A 25,060-nucleotide genomic window follows, 5' to 3' on the forward strand; every position below is an offset into this window, starting at 1 on the left:
CCAGTTCCTTATTAGGCGAAGATACAATATTTATTCCTTGTCTCCTGGGATAAATCTCTTCTGCCTATTGTCCGCCCAGTTCTCAGTGCTGATGCTTAATTTTCAAAACTTCTATATTACCAAGGGACCTACGACATCAGCCAAAGAAATACTCAGCAAGTACAAAATCTGTTCCAGGGAGCTGCTTTTGTGCAGAGGGAAAATTTTGTTCCTACAGGTTTTTAAGTGGGTACGAGGCAAGGAGCTATCTGATCTGGGCAAAGCCGTTACAATTTAGATCTCTATCTATAGAACATTTTTTGTCCTTAAAAAAAATTGGAAAATACAAGAAGTTTGGATTTTTTTCCCGATTCTTTTTTTGGAGGGGGAAATTGCATCGTAAGCTTTCGGAGAAACCCAACATGTCAACTACCTTTCCGGGACTAGTCCACGATGCCGAGGTATTATTACTTTTTTTTTTTTTTTTGAGCGCGCGTGTGTGTGGCGGCGGCGGCGTGGCGGCGGCGGTGGAAGCTTCCCCTGTCTCTAATTTATATCGGACCGTTACGTTTAATTATAATCTGGCTTTCGGGGGAAGTTAAGGAAGGAAAAGGGAGAAAGTTCGTTATGACATCTGTCGCCAGGAAGGGCAACTCTCTGCCACGTTAAGAAACATTTGGCATAATGAGGGGAAAAACATAATCCTAATAATAAAGAAAGGGAGGAGGGGGTGAGAAAAGAGATAGAGATGGGAAAAAGATACTCAGAAAGGCAAAGAGATTGATGGGGTGGGGGGCGGTAGGTGGACAAGGGGGTGGGGAACACGCACCCCTTTTGGAATGGGCTTATTCTAGGAGACTAAAGCAGAAAGGGGGGAGTCGGATTCCCTGCCCCAAATGGTTAAGAAAATGAGCAAGTTGGGCGATTTGCACAGACTGGATTTTTTTTTAATATATAGATAAAAGATTTTGAGCAGCTCTGGCAGAACATCCCAGCGTGCACAGCCGCGGCATCTCGTCGTTGGCAGCGGGTTGGAGTGGCGAGGCGCTGCGCCTGTGGACGCTCTCGTTCTGCTGCCCGCAGCCCCGGAGTCAGTGGCAAATCTGGCTCCCGGGTCCGGCTCCCTGTGCAAGTTGGGCAGGGGCTGTGTGCGTGTGTGTGTGTGTGTGTGTGTGTGCGCGCGCGCGCGTGTGTCACCCGCACCTATATAGGGTGGGGGATATTTTTCCGAGCTCTCGACTGTGAGGACGAGGCCGCCCACCCCCAGTCCGCCTGCTCGCACAGGCTCCCCGGCGAAGGCGCGCAGCCCGGCTGCGGCTCGGCACGAGCCCTGCGCGCTCGCGCCCCTCGGAGAGCCGGAGAAAAGCTCCCGGCTCCGGGACAGCCGCGCCTCGGTTGCAAAATGACAAACCTCAAGTTTTTCTGCTCTCCCTTTTCCCCCTCTTCCTTCCAGATACGTCACGACGGATCAAACAGCTACCGTTTGATGCAGCTTGGCTGTCTGGAGTCCGTAGCCAATTCCACTGTCGCCTATTCCTCCTCTTCCCCTCTAACTTACTCCACCACCGGCACCGAGTTTGCGTCCCCCTACTTCTCCACTAACCACCAGTACACCCCGCTCCACCACCAGTCCTTCCATTACGAGTTTCAGCACAGCCACCCGGCCGTCACTCCCGACGCCTACTCTCTGAACTCGCTCCACCACTCGCAACAGTACTACCAGCAGATCCACCACGGGGAGCCCACCGACTTTATTAACCTGCACAATGCGCGGGCGCTCAAGTCGTCCTGCCTGGACGAGCAGAGGCGGGAGCTGGGCTGCCTCGATGCCTACCGCCGCCACGACCTGTCCCTCATGAGCCATGGCTCTCAGTATGGAATGCACCCAGATCAAAGACTCCTGCCAGGGCCCAGCCTGGGGCTGGCCGCCGCGGGAGCCGACGACTTGCAGGTAAATAAGCATGCAGCGAATTTGCGCCCTCCCTCCTCTCCTCCCCCTCCCGCGCCGTTAATAATCCGACTGTAAGCCGTCTCCCCGCGCCACCTCTCTCTCTCTCTCTCTCTCTTTATCTCTCTCTCTCTCTCTCTCTCACACACACACACACACACACACACACACTCACACACACGCGCACACACACACACCACTTAGGGAAAGTTATCAAAACAATTAAAGGAGGCGTGTGCCACTCTGTCCCTCTCATTGGAGCAGGCATTTCACCTGGACGCTCGGGAGTCCAGCTAGCTGCGGGTCCCCCACTTTCCGGCGTTCTGCACTGAGGTCTTTTGTGAATCCACATTTCTGTCCCTGAGGCATGGGGTGGGGGAGATCACGTAGGCTGGGGTTGAGCCAACTGGACTCAGCGTAAGACCCGATGAGTTGATGACCAATCGTACCCTCAGTCTCGGAGCTTTGCTGCGTCTACCCGCGTGTTCCAGGCATTTGTCCCAGACTGAACTTGTGGGGCGCGTACTATGAATTGGGGGGGCTGGTTTGTTCTCAGAACATTTGGGGGACCCTGAGCGCCAGCTAAAATTTCACCAAATATCCTAGATCGTTGTGGACAGTAAAGAATCGCAAATGTAAGCCTCAAAAATTTACCCCAATGAAAGGCTCTGCACAATGCAATTGGCCGGGGTGTGGGCTTGAGCCTGATTCTCGCTGCCCGAGGAGCACCCAATCCCGTCACCTGGCTGAACGAGTCACAACTTTGTTTTCACTCTCCAAGCCATTAATTTTTACAAAAGATGCAACTCCTTAGAAAGAAGGAAAGGAAACAAGGGAAGAGAGAGGGGGAGAGAAAATGAATAGGAAGGGAGGAAGAAAGGAGAAAAGGTAGGGAGGGAGCGAGGGAGAAAGTAATAAAGGGAGAAAGAGAGGAAGGAAGGAAGGAAGGAAGGAAGGAAGGAATTCAGATATGGTGAAGGCCATGACTCAATCAAATGATCTCTCCTACTTTCTCTCTTAATGTATTTTTGCACATTGTTTGCCAACAATAGAATATATGATTATGCAGACATACTGTCACAGCCACATTTCAAACAAATAAGTCCACACATGTCCCAAACAGAACCCAGAAGACACGAATTTGTGCATTCTTTTGGCTGAAAGTACAGCTCTGCCTCCGAGTCCACACGAAGGTGGCCACTTTCTCCAAGGTCCCCAAAATGAAAGGAGAGATACTGGAAGAGCACGAGTCGGAGACATAAGAGATCCCTCGTTGCGCACAGAAAATCTTTCCCCCTCACTTACCTCTGAGCAAGGGATTATTTAAAAATTAAAGCGAAAGCTCTTACAGCCCCAACAAAGAGCCCAAGCCAAAAAATCCGCGCACGAGAAAAAAGGTTTGGCTCCATAAACCTTGCTTTCTACATTTACATTCACAAAATAATTTTATACGCTCAGGGCATTTTTACATTTTTCACAAGGATCTCCTTATGTCTCAAGAGGAAAAAAATCTGCCATTCAATGCTTAGCTCAACTAAAACCTATTTACTCCTTTTAATAGCCACGTCTGCCGCTGATTTTTTTGTATCTGTACAAATTTTTTTCCTGTGCTAGGCACAAAGCCGGGCATTTTTCAAAAGAGGGGATTAGAACATTTGCAAGCACGAGACAAAGAGCGAATCCCGTGCAAAAGAACACCGTAGTTTATCCAATTTTCGACTTAGTGCCATTCAACTGGTCATTTATGCAATGTCATCCGACCAAACAACATGTTTTACTTATGAGGGGGAGAAGTTTGTTAAGTGAAGAGACAAAGATTCATTTCCTCTAAGAAAATAAACATCTTAACGGTGCGCCAGAGACAGGGAGGGAAAGTGATTCACTTCCTTGGAGAACTTCTGGCCTCTACCTTTTCCATTTCAGACATTTTGAAAACTTTACTTTCATCCTATGTCTTTTAACATTCTTAACCTCCTTTTTGCCATTTTTTGCTCATAGTGAGGGAAAATTCATCATGAGAGAAACACTCCAAGACACTAGAAGAAATAGAGGAGAATGGTATATATTTATGCATCTATGTCTACAGAAGGGTGTATATACATTTTTGATACAGATATAGAAGCAAGTTGTAAGTTTGGCAAGTTATTTTCTTCCACCCCTCCTGGACTTAGTTGTCAGAATGAAAAAGAAAAAGAAAAAAAGTCATAGCTACTTTTAAAAAGAGAAATGGGGAGGGGATGTGTGGGAGAAACCCGTCTCTCTCCTTTTATTTCTTCCTTTTTAAAACATTCATCAGCATATGCCTCATTTCAAATGCAACAAATGTAAATATACTTTTCCCTGCACAGAATTTTAAGTGAAAGTCCAATGGTTTGGAGGGCGGTCTAAGTCTGCCTAACAGATGCAAACAGTCTTGTGGCTTCAGTTCCATCTTTGAGTCCCCTAAAAAGATTTGCTATGGCCAACAAAGGAAACTGTCACACCTTTTCCCATCACCGCTTTAATTTATGCTCAGTCTCCAACTTTTTTTTTTTTCATATTGATTTGATAATCACTTTAAGGCAGAACAGTTAAAATAAGAAAGAACTCGTGAGTAGGTTGAAAAGGGGGGTCTTACAGGCCTGCCTCAATATGGTGAAAATGGGGAAGCGAAAGGGAGCCAGGGCTGTAAAGGTTGTTTTGTAAAGTGGGTTTTTATTATGCACCGACTCTCTCCGCATTTACTTAACTCTTCACGGGCTGTTGGGTAGGTTAACACCCTTCAAGGCCTCTTTCAAGTCCAATACCTCGTTTGTTTGTAAAGGAAAATGAGCCTTTAACACATTTCGACTCAGAAAAAAGAAAGAAGACAGAGAGAGAGAAATTTTTATTTTTCTTCATCAAAAATCAGCAGACCTTTTCCTCCTTCCCAGCTGAAATGATCCCTCAATCCATTAGGAGGCTGAAGATCTACAGTGAGTGACACTGAAGGTGTTTCCTCCATGAGACACACTTTGGGTAGCATGATAGGATGCTCCTACATCTGGCGTAAAACAGAACCCTCCTAAGATATCTTGAATCCTGCACTTGAAATAGCTCCTCTGAGCTCCCAAGAAACCCACAGTGCCAGACTTGACGCTTCTGGTGTCATTTGCTTCACGCAGAAAATGCCGTGGAAACTGTCTATATATGTGCTGTGTGCCTTGACGGAGACTCAAAGGGTTTCTCGTTCTCTTATGCCAAGATAAAAGGCACTCCTGCGCTTTGAAGTGTAATATTGTATGGTGCTGTAAAATGCATACCTTAAAATTTATACAACTTTTAGATTGTGGTTTTTCTGGCACTTTTTCCCCTTAAAATTGTGTGTGCTTCCAAACTTGCTTCAGCTCAGCGGTTGCATTTAAATGTCTACTTTGGGGTTATGGGGAGATGGGGTTCGGGGTGGGACAGGTTGAAAGACTTAACTAATGTATCTCTTAGTATCTATATGAGTGATTTTCTTTCTTTTTTTATTAAGGGCTCTGTGGAAGCCCAGTGTGGGCTCGTTCTCAATGGCCAAGGTGGAGTGATAAGAAGAGGTAAGGAACAACATATTAAAACTAAACATTCTTCTCTCATCTGTTACTTTGCCTTCAAAGTCCAGTGATGCTTTTAAACATCAGATCCCCAGCTGATGATAGAGGAAACAATGACTCTTGGTCAATTACTCTTGTCCCACACAGGCATACCCACATGAAAAAGTTTCCCTTCCTCTACTGAGGCTTGAACCAGCCTGTGTCCAAAAGGCTGTGATAGAAGAGATTGGCTCTTCCTCAATGGAGCAGTGACAGAACCAAAGTTAGAGGCAAAAAAAAAAAGGGAAAAAATCCTTCTCACACTCCCTTTTCCCATCACCACATCCTCGAGCAGAATTTCTGGTCTCTTTTAGCCCTAAATGTGCCAGCCACAGCCTGGGTGTTTGAGGTAATGATGTTAGCTTGAGGCTTTGAGAGGTTAAATTCATTGGGCTTCAGCGAAGGCTAATGAAACACCAATATTGTAGCTGCCCTCGTTTTTCTAAGTGTCCAGAACATTTCTTTCTTTAAGGGAGGGTGAGAGGAGGAGGTGGTGTTAACTGTACCGGATAAAGCTTTCTTGTTCCCATCTGTTGAGGGAAACATCTGAATCCAGAGTTGCCCATGGAATTGGAAGGTGGGGGGTAGGCAAGAGTGGAGAGCTGCTGATTTTGGCTCAGACACTGATGGGAGCTGCATCTCAAATATTCCATTTTGACAAAAGCTTTTGAACTATGACATTTTAAGGGCCTCAAGGCAGTGCCAATTTTGCTGGCTTCCCCACTTCACTGTACCCAGAGCCTCTGAAGCTTATTTTCCTAGCAAGCTGAGTAACCCGAGGAGCACACGAGGCAAGGCGGACCAGCTGTTACCCCAACTTCATACGAATTAATAAGATGTGGCCTATTCACTAGGACTAATTCCAGCTCCAGGGCCGCAGTTGTCTCTAGTAACCGAACCACTAAAAACTGAGTCATTTCTGATAGCACCAAATAAATGTCCTTCAGTCCCTCTCCACCCCTTTCAAAGCTTGTTAAAAGACTCCAGTGTTTTTCCAAAGAAAAAAATGCATCTATAGGAAGCAATGGATTATTCCATGTTTAAACTGCAGGTTTTACAACCCAATGTCCAATGTGAAACTCCGTTTAAATTGAGCTGGGAAGAAAACAGAGTTTTCCTTTGGGAAACTGACTATTGTCAGAGTGGATATTTGGAACTTCCATTAAATGGAAGATGGCTATTTAGATCTTTTGTTTCACCCCATGGCGATTTGAAAATTATTATTTTTTAAACTACTACTGTTGCTCCACAGAGATTTTTAAAAATGAGCCGTATTAAGCTTGTCAGACAGGCCAATACTCAGCCATTTTGAAATGACATGAAATAGGCCCAGACTAGTGAAAATTGAAATAAAATATACATATTATTGGAAAGAGGGATTAAAATACACAGTGAAAGAGGGACCAGGTGACGTGCTGATCCGGGTCCGTTGGGGTGTTCACACGAAAGGTGAGGCCAAGTACTCAGGGCGCACGGAGATGTCGGTGGTGCTGAAGGACAGCGCCACTAATTAGAGCCCGGAGCTGTCTCCTCCCAGAGCCCGGCTCGCGCTACTGCGTTTTTGCGTTCAGTTCCGCAGTTGCTCCAACATCACCTTCTCAAATGCTTGGCAATTACATCCGATCGTACAATAGCTGGCAGGGGATGAGAATTATGAGGCCGAGGCGGAGAGCTGGAAGGGAGGCGGCTGTGCAATCAGTTGAATTTTCGTTAAGAGATTTAGGGGATAGCCCTCACCACCCGCCCAAGAAAGGCCAAAGCTCTCCAGTCACTACAAGATGGAAACTGCGTGCCTGTCCTCTCAGGGCCATGGAAATGGTCTTCCTTAGGTAACGTTTGATTGCTCTTGTAGAATTCGGTGTCATTCACCTAAAAATAGGAGCCGAATTTATTTTAAACCAAACATTGATCTTTTAGAAGAACGGCGTGGCTCCAAGGAGAGAGGGGAGGTAACTTGGGGTTTACGACTGTATTGTTTGACTAAAGCCTAATCCTTCCCCCCTCCATGCAAAGGCATTCAGAATTTAGCTGCTGAGTTTATTCCATTTCCACGTGTCTTAGAGAAAGGCCAATTAATTTAGTTGAGCCTCGGAGACCAGGGTGTGTGTCTCTGTGTGTCTGTTTACTCTGAAAGGATCAATGTTCAGGACACTTTGCAAATGGATAGCAAGGAAGTCTTGCATTAAAAGGTGATGTTTGTCCTGCCGCCTGCCCAGCTCTTTCATCTCAGGACTCCCCGTTTTTGAAGAAACGCTAAGGAAGTCCCTTCTCTCTATTGTCACTGGTAGCACACAGGATTCTAACATCAATAGCTCGAGTCACCTTTGTTCATCAAAAATCGGGAGGGCTTTAACTCAAGCGCTCTGCTATGTCGCCATATTGTGCAATAGCTCAGATGGAAAAGTCTGTTTCTCTTCTAATCCATGCTTTACAGGTGACTCACCATATGAAACATGATTTCTTGAAAAGCAAAACTTTTTGCCATTTTTCCTCTCCTGCTGAGCTCTCGGATGAACTTACATTTCTAATGATTTCCAGAATTTACTGTGGGAGGAAAAAAATAGATTTCACTTCTCAAGACCCCTGGATGCTCTTTTAGAAAAAAAGACAGTGCCCTAAATGCCCTACACGAATTCATCAGGGAGAGGCTGTCCTGTTTGCAGTGTGGTACGTGTGCTTGTCGGGGGGAGGTGTGTGTCTCAGTTCTTTAAATTTGGCCACTTCTGTTTGCAAAGAACAAAATACCATTTCCCTGACTCACTCTGGTAAGTGGCAGTTACACTGTCTTTGCCCATAATGAAGCCCTATAGCCAAAGAACGCGGAAGAGGGTCAGCGGCGAGGTAATTACCACCTAGATAAAATATTTGCCACCGCGTCGGAGGTGCAGCTCCCCGAGCGCTCACTCTCGGTTAATGGTGTGCGCGATTTTGCCCGCAGCTCCGCCACTCCAACCATCAGAACCAATAATCTTTACTTTACCCTGTGCTCGCGTATCGATAGCTTCTCTCGCCTCCGGCACTGGCTTTGATATGTTAATATTTCTGAGTAGCAAATTCTGCAGAGATCATATTAATGTTGTACGTACAGAGTGGAGCTTTGCCTTCGTTGAATATTCAGATACTGGGTTTCAAAAGGCATCTCTTGAAGAAATGAAGCTTCTATTTACAGGAGTCGTCTGTGTTTTTAATCATTAAAAAAAAAAAGGAGAAGAAGAAGAAAAAGAAAGGGAAACCCACTCTTCTTTTCCCCTTGAATCTTCCGAGGCTCCCTTATGGCCCCTTCCCCTTTGTCAGATGCTCATCCCTTTCATTTCTCGCTCTGAGAATTTAATAGTAGGACAACAAGTTGATGACGACGACGATGATGATGATGAAACTAATAGTGAGAGGATCCAGATTGGAAATGCAGGAGTAGGGGTTCAGTTGGCCCATGGCTTTCAGAAGAGGATGGAGATGAGATGAGAAGACCCAGCTTTTTCATATTTGGGTGGAAAGGGACATTTTGGCCCTGGTCTTTTTTTTTTTGTGAAATCGGGATGGCAAACTCAAAAAAAAAAAAAAAGGAAGAAAAAAAGAAAAAAGTGAAGAGGGGAAGCGCCCTTGTTTCGCTTTGTGATCACTCTGCCTTGCAGCCCCAGGCTAATTTCAGAAGCTTAAATACCGCCATAGCCTCTGGGCCACGCGGAGAGGGAGCGGACCCGGCCACGGGAAGGAAGGAGCGCTTACTGGATTGCCCGTGGCTACACAAAATACAAACTACTTTGAATCAAAACATTTTGGGGGAATTAATATGATCTGAACTCTGCACGTTTTAAGAGAGCTGGAGTGCGTCAGATCGCTTAGAGGTGACTGGCACACCAGCGGAGGCATTTACGCTGCGGTGCAAACACTGTCAGATCTGATTTAATTTAAAAAAAAGGAAAGCTTCCGTGAAAGGGGGCTTACCATCAGTCGCCCAGTCTGCCATTAACCGGGTGGATGGACCCGACCACTCTTCCCGTCTGCAGCCTTCACGGCTGCCCACAGGCGGCTTGAGCAGAAGGATGAGATTTCCTTTGTTTTTTCGGGTTTCGCGAGGGCCCTGGGCTTTGGAACTGGAGTTAGAGAGAGACTTTGACTCTTTCAGCAGCTCCTGGAAGGAGTAAGATTAAAGGGGGGGGGGGGTGAGAAGCCCTATTCCTTTTCTTTTGTCAGAGCCCCTGGAATCTCTGTTTATTTAAATCACCAAAACTCATCCCTGTGGCTCATCCACTGTGAAAATATTGTCAGAAATACACCTGGGGCTTCGCCTGCCGTCTTAGTGCCCAAACACAGATGCTGCAGATGCAGAATTCAGTCTCCTTTATATGAAGTATAAAATTCATGTACCAAAGGATCTAGAGGCATGGTTTGTTGGAAATCTATTTTAGGGGCAGGGGGAGCTACTTTTCCATAGCCTACTGATGTCTCTCTAATTTCTTTATTGCTTTGGACATCACCAAAAGCCAAAGCACTCCCTGCACACACGTTACACACCGACCACTACCTTTAACCAGTAGGTCTCTCCGTGCAGACCTCCCTTTCTTTTGTTCTGCGTGGAATCTCGACCTGGATAAGCGCATTCAGACTTGGTAACCCAGTAATACCTGTAACGACATATCCTTCCCCCAAACAGTGCAACTAGCCGCGGATGCAGCATCCGAGGCCTATTTGACTGCAGTTAGGCCCCTTAGCCCTTTACTGTTTGATTACAATTAACATCTGCTTTGCGTGGAGGGAGGGGATTACGTGGGGCGAGGGGTGGGTAATTGGGACTGAGAAGGGCGAGAGGCTAGAGAGAAAGCAGCCGAGAATGCTCCTACCCTACCCCGTTTACACGCGCACCTCACAGAAATGCAGCCGCAGAACAAACAGGGACAGGAAACTCCTGTAATCACACATTTTTTAATGTGTCAGAAAAAAACGAGCGATCACTGGAGATGAAGAAGGGGAGAAAAAAAAATCCCTGCCATTTGTATTTCTTTCATTTGAATTGTAAACATCTGTTTGGCTGTAAGGCGAACAGAGCATTTATTTTGCTCTCCAGATTTGGTCTAATGATGTCAACACCGAGGCGGCGGCGAGTGGGGCGGCGCTGCGGCTTTGGAGAGGCTGCGCGCACGGGCCCGCGCCCGGAAGCCCGCGGGAAGTATTGATCGCACCTGCGTAGCGTGCGGGGCCTCTAGCCGTCCTCAGCTCTGCTCCGAGGCGGGAAGGCACCCGGAGGGGAAGAGTAGCTTAGAGGCAGCTTTAGGGGTTCCAGGGGAGCCGCAGTTCCTGGGAGAGGGCGCGGATTCTTACCTCTGCCCTAATTGCCTGGAAGGAGAAGAGGAAAAGCGGACCCAGGCAGAGGCCTGGCTTTCCGATTCCGTAGCTGCGTAAAAAGTGGGCGGGCCTTGTCGCGCTCTGCAGCTTGCGCCCAGCGCCGCGGCGGTTGTTCGACACAATGGTAAGGTTGAGTGGCCTTAACTCGGGTTAACGAGCAGGCGTGCGTCCGTTTTCCGTTGTACCTCCTCACAATAAATAAGGGAAATAAATGGAGCAGGTGTGAGCATCCCCATTTTTGAGATGGGCAGACTGAGGCCCAGAATTACCCGCCTAAGGTCGCATGGGTCACTAGTTGGCCAACCTTTTACCTCTTTCCCTCCCCCACATCGTCCCCAGCACGCCAAGGCGGGTGCAGCCCCATCCCCGTGCTTTTTTGGCCTCACGGGATCTGACAAAGTCTGGCCGCTGGAGGATCTGCATCTCTGTATTTTGTGCTGGTTTTGTTCCCCACACAGGCTTTGGTTGACTTTTCACTGTAGTTGTGGCAAAGTTATCCCTTTTATGATAGCCGCGTCCTAAAAAGTGACCTTGAGTAGATGATTTCTTATGCTGTTACTATAGCTACCCATCTGAGTTTGCAGCATCACTGGAAGTAGGAAGCTCTATCTCCAAATGTCGATTTTTAAAATAGTAAATCCCATGGAAGTATTGCATCTGTGCACTATGAATGGAAAAGGGGTGTACTCTAGAGAAGTTTGGCATGAGGACCCTAGCTATGGCACCAGAGACACCCCTAACTGGAGTGCTGGGTCTAGAATGAATATTGCATAATTTCAATAAGAGCTGACATTCAACACAGGCACCAAGAGGAACTTCAGCTAGTGACACTGGGGAGGAACACTCTAAATGGCTTGACGTAGTTGACCCTTTCATGACTTTCCTTTTCTGAAATCTCATCATTGCCATCTGTAGTCTGGAGCCCCTTAGAGATGTCCCATCTTCATTCCAAATGCAAAACTCTGGTTATGTTGACCTATTACTCTTTTCTTTCTCCTTAAAAAATAAACCACTGGGAAGAAAGACATCAGGTTCCCCACATGCTGCTGTAAACTCTACAAGTTGCCAAATCTTTAACCAGGACAAGAGAGTTCCCCAAGGCTGCAGCAATGCCAAGTATCAAAGTAACAGAAATTCCCTTTAAAGATGCTGTGACATAAAAAATAAAAGACTCTAGAGTTGATGGCTAATCCTGAATACAAAATAAATCCTCCAGGCGATTTGTGGGTGCATAAAGCATATTCTTAATATGCAGCCTGTGTGACTTACCTAATAAATGCTTATTTGAGCATAAGCCAGAAGGCTAACCTGGATGCAGGAGAGAAGACCCAGGGCCCAGAGAGTTCTCTCTTGGCTAGCTGGCAGACTCAGTGACTTCCCTGAGAACAGCTGGCTTTCAGCACAGGGGGTTCACTTTGCCCAAAGGGGGCAGTTTTCCAATTGGAGAAAGCCCAATATAACTCCTTCTTTTACAAAAATTATAATCTTCTGCAACTCCCTAAATTTGATTTTTAACCTACCGCAGATTAACAAAGATAGGAAAGTTCTAAAATTGTGCCCTTTCCTTTCCTGGAAAACAACATGTACACTGATAATGAACTTGAGACCAGCTGGGTGAGAGTCTTGTGTTCTCCACTGTGTGTGTACTGGCTAGCATGCAAGAGAGGAAGATTTATGTAAGAATATAAATTTGCTGATGATTCATAGTGACCATAGTTGAAAGCCCATTTTCAGGAGAAAATGTGTGACTTTTGAGTAAAAACATTATTATTTATTTCCTTTCTTTTTCTTTTCTTTCTTTCTTTCTTTTTTTTTTTTTTCGGCTGTGCGTGCGGCTTGTAGGAACTTAGTTCCCTGACCAGGAGTTGAAGCCAGGCCCCCAGCAGTGGAAACTCAGAGTCCTAACCACTGGACCACCAGGGAACTCCCTTATTTTCTTAATATTTTTGCTTCAGATGACCTCACTATTGCCTAAGTCCTAAAGCTAACAGGGTCATGATTCTTACAACACAACAATAAAACCCAGATTCACTGATATCTAGCTTACTTTCCTGTTCATCTCAACTTTTGACAGGTCACTTGAGTTTACTTTTAAAATACATTTTGCATCTAGAGGTAAAAAGTGAGAGTATCAGTGAAAGTATAGTGGTAGTTTCTAGACCAGAAATCTGCAGAAATTATTATTATTTGTTTAAAAATTCTCTCTGAGATTGTGAGGTGGGGAAGCACAGTTGAATTTGTTTTTCCAGCTCCTGAGGCAGGCATTTGTATATTTTTTCACTATGTTGGCCACAAGTTTAACTGCCAAGAAGAATTTCAGTTCGATCATTGAGACTATGACCTTTCAGGCTTCAAACTGAGGGCAGGTTTCCAGACACCAGCATTGGGAATTTAGCCAAGTGTACAGGACTCGTCTTCCAGCCTGTAGAGAGCTGGCTGCTTGGATGTTCTCAATATCCGGTCCTGTGTTTTGGAGTAGGGGGCATTCAGGGTGATCTCCAGCCTCGGAATGCTTAGGGTGAAAGACCCGGGTCCTAGCACTTTCAGGGGAATCTTGGATAACTGTAGGACAGCAGGAGGAATTCCAGAAAGCACAGGGGTAGAAACACTTTAAGAGTGGGGCAAAGTTAGCCTGTTCTCTGCACCCAGGTCCAGGGCCCCTTTTTCCTTTTAAACATCCTCCCAGATTCCTTAGCCCTGGTGCCTAGAAAACACACCTGAATCTGAATGCCACAGACCTGATGGACATAACATTCCATCTGAGCTGCTCACTCAAGGAAGGGAAGGCAGGTGGTGACTCCTACACCAGTGCTTCTCAAAGCGTAATGAACAAAACTACAAATAGAACTACCATACGACCCAGCAATCCCACTACTGGGCATATACCCTGAGAAAACCATAATTCAAAAAGAGTCATGTACCAAAATGTTCATTGCTGCTCTATTTACAATAGCCCGGAGATGGAAACAACCTAAGTGTCCATCATCGGATGAATGGATAAAGAAGATGTGGCACATATATACAATGGAATATTACTCAGCCATAAAAAGAAACGAAATTGAGCTATTTGTAATGAGGTGGATAGACCTAGAGTCTGTCATACAGAGTGAAGTAAGTCAGAAAGAGAGAGACAAATACCGTATGCTAACACATATATATGGAATTTAAGAAAAAAAATGTCATGAAGAACCTAGGGGTAAGACAGGAATAAAGACACAGACCTGCTAGAGAATGGACTTGAGGATATGGGGAGGGGGAAGGGTAAGCTGTGACAAAGCGAGAGAGAGGCATGGGCATATATACACTACCAAACGTAAGGTAGATAGCTAGTGGGAAGCAGCCGCATAGCACAGGGAGATCAGCTCAGCGCTTTGTGACCGCCTGGAGGGGTGGGATAGGGAGGGTGGGAGGGAGGGAGACACAAGAGGGAAGAGATATGGGAACATATGTATATATATAACTGATTCATTTTGTTGTAAAGCAGAAACTAACACACCATTGTAAAGCAATTATACTCCAATAAAGATGTTAAAAAATAAGTAATGAGCACATGAATCACCTGAGGGACTCGTTCAAATGCAGACTCTGACTCAGAAGGTCTGTGGTTGGGCCTGAGATTCTGCATTTCTAACACGCTGCCAAGGAGATGCCAATGCTGCCAGTTGAGAAGTACCCTTTGAGTAAAAATATTGGACAACACTCTCTTGCCCATTTTTCTTCCTCCACCTACTTTTTCCTCATTTCCCTCATAGAACTTGACCGTTTTCTGGAGATGGGTCTTAAGATTACCCATAACTGAAGAAATACAATGTATGCTCAGAAAAGCAACCTTTGAATTTGAACTTGCCACTGAACCTCCAAAGCTCTGCCCTCAGATTATTCAGGGCACAGGGAGGAGCCTTGGATCCTGAGGCTGTACAGCCACTGCATTAGCAGCGTGGACACTGGCTCAGGATTTTTGCGTTAAGGGAGGATCCGGCAGTAGGAAACCCTCCCCACTGATGATCACTTTGGGTCCTCAAGTCTACTTCAGCTGCCTGAGGTTAGGGGATGTTCTCTGTTATTCCTGGAGGAGAGAAGAGCTCCAGGGGGCTTTCTGGACCTTGGAGACAGAAGGCTTCTGCTCCAGGAGCCCCAGCAGGGCGAAATTGCTTTAGTGATTTTGCTAACAGCAGTTAACTTTGCTTTGTTCTCTACTAGTAATAACGATAATAACAAATACAGTAACATTATTGGCCATTAACATTTAATGTGTTACTGTTACTATGTTCTAAGTCTGGTGCTGTGTTTGATTGTGTGTGCTGATCCTGACAGCTGACATATGTAGAGAAATTTGACCAATTATCCACTCACATGGGTTGGGAGTTTCTGGCAATGGGCACATGAGTTTTAGTGGTACCTGGGGATTGAATGACTCTGGTGCCTATAGTTGTTAGATGATCGAGGGGAGAGAGATGGCGCTTCTCAAACATTTTAGAAAAGAGCTTCAAAACTTTTGTCTATATAGTAAGTCATGGATTAAAAAAAAACCCTATCCATTGTGTATATGCGTGCACATACAAAAACACACACACACAGAGCCATGGATATATAATATCTACCCTTTGTGGGTATTTACCTAATTGAAGTGTTTCTTGTTGTGGATGATGTCAAAATTAAATTTGGTGGGCCAGCCAACACTCCATAGGATGCTAATTTTGGCTAAAATATTTTAATTTTTATACCCTCACAAATATTTTCTGTGTGATATTTGAAAGACAAACCTTGAGTGTTATTTGAAAGGACATCTTCAGAGCAGCTTTCTGAGATGATCCAGGTGATATATGTATAAGGAAAATTGTGCCAGGTGTTTCCAAATCCTATGTAGTGTTGTGATAGTAAGTTTATCACATGTGTTTTATGTTGTTATCTGCTCACACAGTCACTAATATATAATATACATTTCCCTCCAAAGGTGGCACCTGCGTGGTCAACCCCACAGACTTGTTTTGCTCTGTCCCTGGTCGTTTGTCCCTTCTCAGTTCTACTTCCAAATACAAGGTGACCATTGCTGAGGTGAAGAGACGCCTCTCACCACCTGAATGCCTCAATGCTTCACTCTTGGGAGGCATTTTGAGAAGGTAAGAAAAAGGTGTTTTCTGGCACTGCGGTCTTCTAACTGTACTGGTACCACGCTCCCCAACCCTCAGCCCTTACATTTTCTGTCCCATGTTGAATACCCCATGTAGTCAGGTCTTCTCATCATTTTACTCCGAATGTCAACCTTCAAAACCTAGCTTTTGTTTGTTTTCGGACAGAGCAAAATCCAAGAATGGGGGTCGCTGCCTGAGGGAGAAACTGGATAGGCTTGGCCTGAACTTGCCAGCCGGAAGACGGAAAGCAGCCAACGTTACCCTCCTCACTTCCTTAGTTGAAGGTATGACTTTTTAGCTCTGCAAGGTAATGATGGAAGGTTAGCAATTCTTTGAAATTCACGTTTGTTTGATTATGCTGTTTCATTTTTGTCTATACTGTTACGATAGTTACAGGTGAATTTCCCAACTAATCATGATAATGAAGATTAAATTAGACTTAATATAAGGCTTAGATATGGATTCATAAACTATCATCTGATTTACTAATCTTGGCAGTAATAGGAAAGAAGATAACAGTAGAAGATTTAGGTACTTAGACAAGTATTCCCCACATAACAGCAACAAAAAAACTCTGCAATTGTCATTTTTATTATTGTTTATTTTAGCGTTCAGATAAATCTGGTTTAACTCATTGTTATTCAGTGCAACATGATCTACAGGATAAATAATAATCCTTTATAGAGAGTTCACAGGACTCAAGGCATGGCACCAAGCCTGAGAGCACATTGACATCTCTTAAAGTACAGTGAAGTTCCACGGCTTTATGTGTGGGTAAGCTGACTCACAGAAAGGTTAAGGTTCGCCAGTGGGGTAGACGCAGATGTGGAAACATACTCCCAGAAGTTTTTGTTTTCCAATTTACCTTTTCCCTTGTGTTTCTTCTGTAAGAACTAAACTTTACATATTCTCATTCAGTCTTCTAAGAAGAGGTATTATTGGAGACCTTTTAAACTTTGTGGAGGAGCTTTTGAATTCAAAGGAGAGTTCTTCCATAACCTAGAATGCTATTGCTTTAAATATGAACGAAGAAGCCTTTTTGCCAAACCTTATCTGAACACACCTATGACACTTTTCTTGCATTGGTTTCTCACTTGACCATAAGACACTGTAGGAAGTAAAAGGTAAGTGAAACATACAAACAAACATCTTGCCTTTTTCCAAATTATCAACACACACTACTTACTGAACAACTCTGTGAAGTAGTGTGTTCTTGACCTTGGTCTTGGCAAAATTGCTTTGGTGATTTTGGTTTTTTTTTTAAAAATATTTATTTAGGCTGCACCAGGTCTTAGTTGTGACACATGGGATCTTTAGTTGCGGCATGTATGTGGGACCTAGTTCCCTGACCAGGGATCAAACCCGGGCCCTCTGCATTGGGAGTGCAGAGTCTTACCCACTGGGCCACCAGGGAAGTCCCTGATTTTGCTATTAACAGGTATCTTTGCTTTACTCCCTAATTGTAATAATGATAACAACCACAATAGTATTATTGGTCATGAACATTTAATAAGTGTTAACTGTTACTATGTTATATATCTTGTGCGGTTTGCTGTGTGTACTAATACTAAGAGCCGGCATATGGTAAAGGAAGTTGACCCATAATCCATCCATGGGGGCTGGGCGTACTAAAGGAAGAGCAAAGTAGAAAAAAATGACTAATGGATTGATTCTAAAGAGAGACAGATTCCCGCTTAATTTAAGTGAAAACATCATGAAAATGATAGCTATCTAACAAAAGAACAAAATCTGTTCAAAATATAAGAGTGGATTCAAGAATCGTATGAATCGTAGAACATGATTGGTTCTCAAACCCAATTCCACAGTAGAATCATGGGCCTGGGCCCCATTCCCAAACCACTTGAAATGCAATCTCCGGGGGTACGGCATAGGTGTCTACATTTTCAAAAACACCCCCTGATGTGTAATGAGGCTTAAGGATCATTGACTTAAATGTTCCTTGAGATACTTTTCATGTAACTGGTGTGAAAAGTAAAGGCCCTAAGAGAGACCTTTATCCAAGGTGTCTGTGAAATGTCTATCCAGTAAAACCTGAAGAACCCTAAAAGGGTATATTCAGAATTCTTCTTATTGATTTTTATGTTAGCCCACAACACCAGAGCACCCTGTGTGGGAATCACTGATGGACGCTCACAGAAAGGATACAGGTTAAAACGTGAAATCCTAGGACAATCCCGTGGTCTTGCCATCTACTCTTCCAGCAAAACTCTCCTATCACAAAAGTGCTTCGCTTGCGTTCGCCTCTGCTCACAGAGGTGTCACATCAGCCTTGGCTGATGGAACTTAAGACTGCGTCCTTCTCAGATACACCTCACTTTAACTGGATGCTTTTGAAATCCCCCAAATATTCATGGTGTAGAGAAATAAATATTGTTGAATTCCAGGCATTCTGATGGAACTGAGGAAATGAGATTTAGGGGCAAAGGGACCTTTTACATTCCTCAACTCCCCACATGTTACATTATGACCCTCAAATGTGTGCATTCTCTCTCTCTCACACACACACATGCGTCTTAAGTTTCACTACTATGTACTATGTTCTGTGGTATTTTTATTCTATTTCATATTTTTGTATTCTTTTAAAATGCTGATTGTAAACCCACTACTTTTAAATGCTGAGTGTAAGCCCACTAAATTTATTTCAAGACTCATTGTTGAGTCATGGGTCATGACCCATGGTTTAAAAAACTACATAGTGGTCTTAGGACAAGAGGAGAACCTAATATGTGTGACCTTTGTCCTCTTTGTGCTAACATGGATTTAATTCAGTTATTTCAAGCTTGTTTTGCTTATACCATTTTAGCTGGTAAATTAAAACTTTACCATGGTTACTGGTTGGTATTCATAGACCTTGAATCGACCATGTCTTTGGTAATATTTTTGCCCCTCAATCAAACATTTTTGCGGGAGCCAGTGACATTTTAGATTAGTTTTTTCCAGAAATTCTAAAATGAGATTTCCAACTGTCAAAAATGGTCCATCAGCTTTCTTGTAGACCTAAGGTTCTGTAGGAAAGAATACTAATTGTTTTCATCATTTAGAAACTTTTTACCTTCCTGATGGCCCAAGACATTGCTGGGGTTCAGTCCAGCAATGGTTCAATCCTTCCCCATTTTGGTACAGCACTTGAGAACAAGATAATTCTGACTGGCTTTATTCCTCCTCGACCACACTTGGAAATAAATCTCCTTAAGGTCGATCTTCTGCGACTTTTTAGTACTTGTCTCGGCCCCTTTGTGGGGATGCTTTGAATACAGCCTTGCCATTGATGCTGTTTTGATAAAAATCCCAAAGAAAGAGTAGTGTATGGGGACCCTGCTAGACTCTCCATGCAGACATGATTTACCCTTTGTCAAGATTCAATCAGTGAACAGTAAGGTACCTTATAACAGGGAATGAAATTAGCAAATGAAGGTATGGTTTTCAAAAACTACCCTTGTCACTAACCTCACAGTGGTTTCATCGTGATATTCCTAGGTTTCCACATTTGCCTTGGGTTTTCAATCATTTTGCTTTAAATTATTTTATAATCATTTCCCCCTGTATTTCTTTTAAATGGAGTCACTCTACTAATAGTGCCATTCTAGCATCATTGTCAAATCAACATCTTAGAGTCATTATTTTAGGAATTTATGAGAGGGCTATTTCATGCAAATTTATAATATTTAAATTATTCACAACATTTCTGTTACAAATAGCATTGTGCCTAATAATCAGTGGGATGAAGAACTCAAGACTGACTAACTTTTTTCATCAGATAAAGTTGTTTGAAAAGTGAACATTTTAGTAAGGCACATATTTAGAGTGGGGATTTTTTTTTGGTCCACGTAGCACAGATATATTTGACCTACAATGAGATATGAGTATTTGAATTCAGAGTCCACTGAATGTAATACTGGATCATATTCCTTTTTTACCCATATGTCTTCATTTAATGGGGTTTAGATATATAACTAATGGTTGGTACAACTTCTTGTACCCACTTTTCATAAGCCTGGAGTTCTTTTTATTTTCCCTTGTTAATCACATTGCTATGACTTCTCCTTTGTCCACTCTGGTATCTATAACATTAGAGAGTTGTCATTTTCTGGAAAATTCAGGGGATTAGAATTGCTTAACCCGATTCGCTGATCTTCCTGAGATCTTGGGATAATCCCAGACTCTTCCAGAGTGGGAGAAATTCTATATCTGGAAAACATTCAAAGAGTTTGGCCAATATTATTGTTCTAGTTCTAATACTCTTGCTATATATTTATTATTTATGAATCACCAATTAGCTGCTTCCTCTATATTTTATTCCAGAACAATCTTTGCAACGTTGGTGGTTGTTAAAACAAGTATAAGGGGTCAATTATGGCAGGAATGAGGAGTCATTCCTGTCTATCTCTCCCACCTCACTTGAGGTTTTCCAAGATGGCCAAAGTTGTGGAGTGCTGCTGGAGGGAAGTTTTGTTCGCTTGAGGGGGGTGCTTTCCTGGGACTTGCAAAGGCTCATAGAGCATTCTCAGGCAGCACCAGGAGTTCCAAAAGCATAGTTGAGTCCTTAAACATAAATGCCTTGGCTTTCAGTTTGTCATGACCAGATATCAAGTTCTGTTTATATATATATTTAAAAAACAGTATGGGGCAGTGAAGGGTATAAATATGCATCAGCAAAAGAAAGGGGACCATTTACACATATTGTGTGTGGTATCTATTCACTCTTTTCAAATCTAAACCTTTTGTCCCTTTTACCTCCTTCTTTAGTTTTCCCTCCCTCCCTCCCTCCCTCCTTCCTTCCTTCCTTCTTTCCTTCCTTCCTTCCTTCCTTCCTTCTTTCCTTTCTTTTTAAAGTAAGCTCCCGGCCCCTGTCCTGCACATCTCACCTCATCCCTTGGCCTAGTACCTCCACCTCTGCCCCCAGTAATAACACTTTTGACATTTGGCTGACTTTGGGCAGGTTGCTTAACCTGACTGACCTTCATTTTCCTAACTTACAGATAAGGATCACACTATCTGTGATGTTTAGGGTAATGCTAGCTGTTATAACAGTTAATTTCCAAATTTTCAGTGGCTTAACACAATAGAAGCTTATTTCTAACTCTTCACAGATGACGTGGGTGTTTCTCCTCCGGGCCCTTCCTTCCTCTTAGTCTCATTCAGGGACCAGAGTACTTCCACCTCTAGCTATGCCCTCCTCGAGGTCCTGGGAGCCCTAGGCATTCAGCTCACAATAAGGAAAGACACGATGGTGAAAGGACACAGCTTCCAATCCACTTGGCCAGGAATTGGCCCACGTTGCTACCGTATACATTCCATGACAACTAGTCCCATGGCTATGCCTAATTCCAGAGGCATGAGATATACCAGAAAATGTAGTGTCTAGCTGGGCAGAATCTTCTCAGCAACAACTCTATAGTATAAAAGAAAGGACAAATCTTGGACGGTCCAGGTCCCATTTCTGCCACATCTGCCTTGTGTGTCTTTTGTAGAATTAAATACATTCGCTACATTAAACACTTGACACAGTGGGGCAAAGAGACACTTAATAAAAATTAGTACCTGTTCTCTTGTCTCTTTCTCCCTAAACAATAGTGTTACTTAATAGCAGAATTTACTCAGGATCATAAAACTTTAACCCTGGAGGGAAATGGAAGATTGAGTAGTCTAAGGCAGTGGGACATAGCGCACATGGTTAAAGAGTATGCTTCTGGAGCCAAATAACCTTGTTTGAACCCACTTCTACCACTTACTAGCTGTGTGCTCTAGGGAAAGACTCACAACCTCTCTGAGCATCAGTGTCCTTACCTATAAAGGGGTGTTAATAATAGTACCCTCCTCATAAGGTTGTTGCCGGAGTGAAATCAGAATGTTTATAAAGCAGTTCACAGGGTGCCCAGCAAAAAGTTGGTGTCGATAAATTTTAGTTATCTTTATTCTCAAATGAGAAAACTAAGGTACAGTGAGATTAACCATTCTGCACAGGATCACGGGAGCAGCAAGGAGGAGAACCCAGGTCTTCTGGTTTGCAACGTCACCATGTGTTTTCCACTCGGATTTATGTTAGTGGCATGGATTCTGAACAGTTGCATTGCTGAACTACTTCTGAATTTAACTATATATTTATAGTTAGAGTTACAACAGTTATAACAATATAACTAAGGAATAGAAAGAAGTTATCAATTCCTGAGCCTGTTTTTCACCATGGATTGGACATCCGTGCTGCTAGGAATCCTGGGCAAGCTTGTGGGGCTTTTTTGCATCCAATAGTACAAGCTGTTTTTAACATCCTGATGCACCATCTGCTGCCACTTAATCCCCCAAAGTTAGGATGACATTAAATCTTGGTTCTTTCTGTTTTTCTGGAATAATTATCAATAGTGTCTCTTGTACTTTCAAAAGGGTGCCAATCTAGTTAGTTAGTTAGGAGACTATCCTACAAAACCTTTTCCTTCCACTTCAGCCAAATCAACCTAAGGTAGGAGACAGGAATGTAATCACTTGGTGCTATTTCCCCTTTGTCTTTAATCCTGAGCCTATATGGTTGCATTTCCAAGAAACCAGGGAAAAGAACGATCAACTTGACAATGAATGCTTTCCTATAAACGAGATATTAGGGAGTAAGTTTTCTTCGTACGATTAGTCCATGGCTTTTTAATTTAGGAAGAGGTATTGTTCACTACTTGAGGCTTGTAGGATTCAAACGCCAAAATCCTTTTGCCAGGTATCAGTGATAATACACGCACAGGGCACACTCAGCATTATTTGCTCTTCTCTCGGAATTTAGGACAAAGGTGCTATTCCCCTTGTCTTCACACAGGTACCAGAGTGGGTTTCTCTGGGTGTGTGGAGCTTAGGGCTAATCTCTGAGGACGCACAGCATGGCTGTAGGTCTGAAAGGACCATCATCCCAACATAACTCCTTCACCAGCCATTCCAGACATCACATTTCCACCTAAGTCCCTCCTCTGGGATAAAGGTTTCCAGCTTTCTTCTAAAACTGTATGTGATATTAAAAGGGTAATACATTGACCCCTTGTTATATTGTTATAATAGTTCTAACTGGTGATCACTTTAGTCACACGATGACCTGGAAGAGCCTAATCACTAGGGGACCCTGGTGTCCCCTTTTGCACACAAACACTCTAGCATTGACAATGTCTTCTCGGGCACAGCTTTGCATTTCAGAGCTGCCAGTGGAATTGGACTCAATAAGTAAATGCTAGTGCAGTCTATGTTAGTCATTTTAAGGTCTTTCTTGGAAAAATGCCTTTTTTTTTCAGGTATTATCTGTAAATTTCTTATTCTAAGTCATGGAATGGTTTCTATCGAGAGACCCTGCTTTGATAATTGATCATTAGGTAACAATTCGATATTGTTGTCTAATAGCTGAGAACTCATGTCTATCAGAATTTTCAATAATTGATCTCAGTATCTTACAATATTGTGGATAAATAGACATCATCTCAGAGGAATCTTCTTAAATCATTCGCTTACTTCCTAATAGTGCTCCCCTGACCTGTATCTTATGGTTTCATTCATTTTCAGGGAGAAACGTGTTTACATGTAGAGGGTAGAGGATATAGGCTATTGCACATATGCCCTTGTGTCTGACTGTGTGCTTGTGGTGTGCTTGGATTCCTACTCCTATTCTGGCACAAAAAAACAAATGTATCCAAGCCTGTTCGGCTCAGTCCTGCCTTTGCCCCTTTGGTCCAGCATGCTACTCACTCCTGCAAATCACGAAGCTTCCTCAGAAGCACGTCTCTGCATTACTTTCCTAGGTTTTTTCTTTTTTCTACTATGCTGTCTTTCAAAGTTCATGCCAACTAATGCGCTTCTCAAAACTCAGTTTCTGCTTTTCTCCATTGTTTACATTTGTCAAAATGCGTAGGTGTTCTAATAAAATGGTAGATTGTAATTATTCCTAATGATGTCTAACTCCTACTGAATAGTAATGAAAGTTTTGGAATTGCTTAGGTTTTAATTTACAACAAGTATTTGAGTTTAGATGAAATCTTTCTAAGAACTGAGTCAGAGAGCAGTTTTGCTTTTTAATTAATATAATTTTAAGTAGGTAATTCGTTAGATGGTAAAAATTCAAAAGTTACAAAGGATATATAGTGAAATGTCTCCTTTTCACTCTATTCCCCATTTAGATCCCCTCCTGGAAGAAACAAATGTTACTGGTTTCTCTATTTCCTTCCAAGGATATATATGTATATGCATAGTTTTGGTTTTTATTTTAAAAATTATAGCACTCTATACACACTGTTCTACACATTTTTTCACACATTATCTTAGTTTTATTTTCAGTTTTTACAAGTTGTTCATTCTTTTAAACATGCACAGTATTCCGTTGTTTGAGTGCATCATAATTTATTTAACCAGTGACCTACTAAATATCATATAGGTGCTTTTAATCTTTGGCTATTACTAATAATGCTACAATAAGCAACCTCACACTTACATAAATAATTCTTCAGATATGCAAGTATATCTGTTCAATAAATTCCTAAGAATGTGTTGCAGGGTCAAAAGATATTTGCATTTGTAATTTTAGAAGATTATTGGAGGGAAGAGATATGGGAACATATGTATATGCATAACTGATTCACTTTGTTATAAAGCAGAAACTAACACACCATTGTAAAGCAATTATACCCCAATAAAGATGTTAAAAAAAAAAAAGATTATTGGAAGATGGCTCTTTACAGTGGTTGTAAATTTATAATTCTATCAGTGATGGGGGTAAGAAGCATCGATATGCTAGTACTTCCCTATACTCTAGCCCAAGCAGGGTGCTATCAATTTTTTGATCTTTGCTAATTTGAGTGGAAAAAAAAATAAACTACCTCTATTATGAAGGAGGTTGAGTATATTCTTAGGAGAATTTTATGAGCTTTTTTGTCTGTTCACTTACTTTGTACCAATAGGGTAATGTTTTACATTTTTCTCATTCATTTGTAAGTGCTCATTGTATATAAGGAAAACGGGCTGTGTGCCTCTGATATGAGTTGCAAAGCGTCTCCACCCCTGGCTCTGGTTTGTCTGTTTACTATTAT

At 43.0% G+C, this 25,060-nt stretch overlaps 1 protein-coding gene across 2 annotated transcripts in view; it reads left to right on the forward strand.

The window, feature by feature from the left end:
- Nucleotides 1–401: 401 nt before the first annotated feature.
- The window catches only part of TFAP2D (transcription factor AP-2 delta), a gene marked incomplete at its 5' end in the record, with an annotated part of 54,697 nt that continues 30,038 nt past the window's right edge, over nt 402–25,060 (forward strand). Inside the window, 5 exons of one of the 2 annotated variants that reach the window (XM_082847498.1) lie at nt 402–440; nt 1,433–1,930; nt 5,424–5,484; nt 15,818–15,983; nt 16,161–16,279. In XM_082847498.1, the coding sequence (XP_082703624.1) occupies nt 402–440; nt 1,433–1,930; nt 5,424–5,484; nt 15,818–15,983; nt 16,161–16,279 (883 nt within the window). Of the gene's footprint in view, nt 441–1,381; nt 1,931–5,423; nt 5,485–15,817; nt 15,984–16,160; nt 16,280–25,060 lie in introns of those variants that run through there. The other variant, XM_082847497.1, reaches the window with a different exon arrangement.

Source organism: Leucopleurus acutus (assembly GCF_964270905.1).
Source record: "Leucopleurus acutus genome assembly, chromosome: 10".
Taxonomy (NCBI): Eukaryota; Metazoa; Chordata; class Mammalia; order Artiodactyla; family Delphinidae; genus Leucopleurus; species Leucopleurus acutus.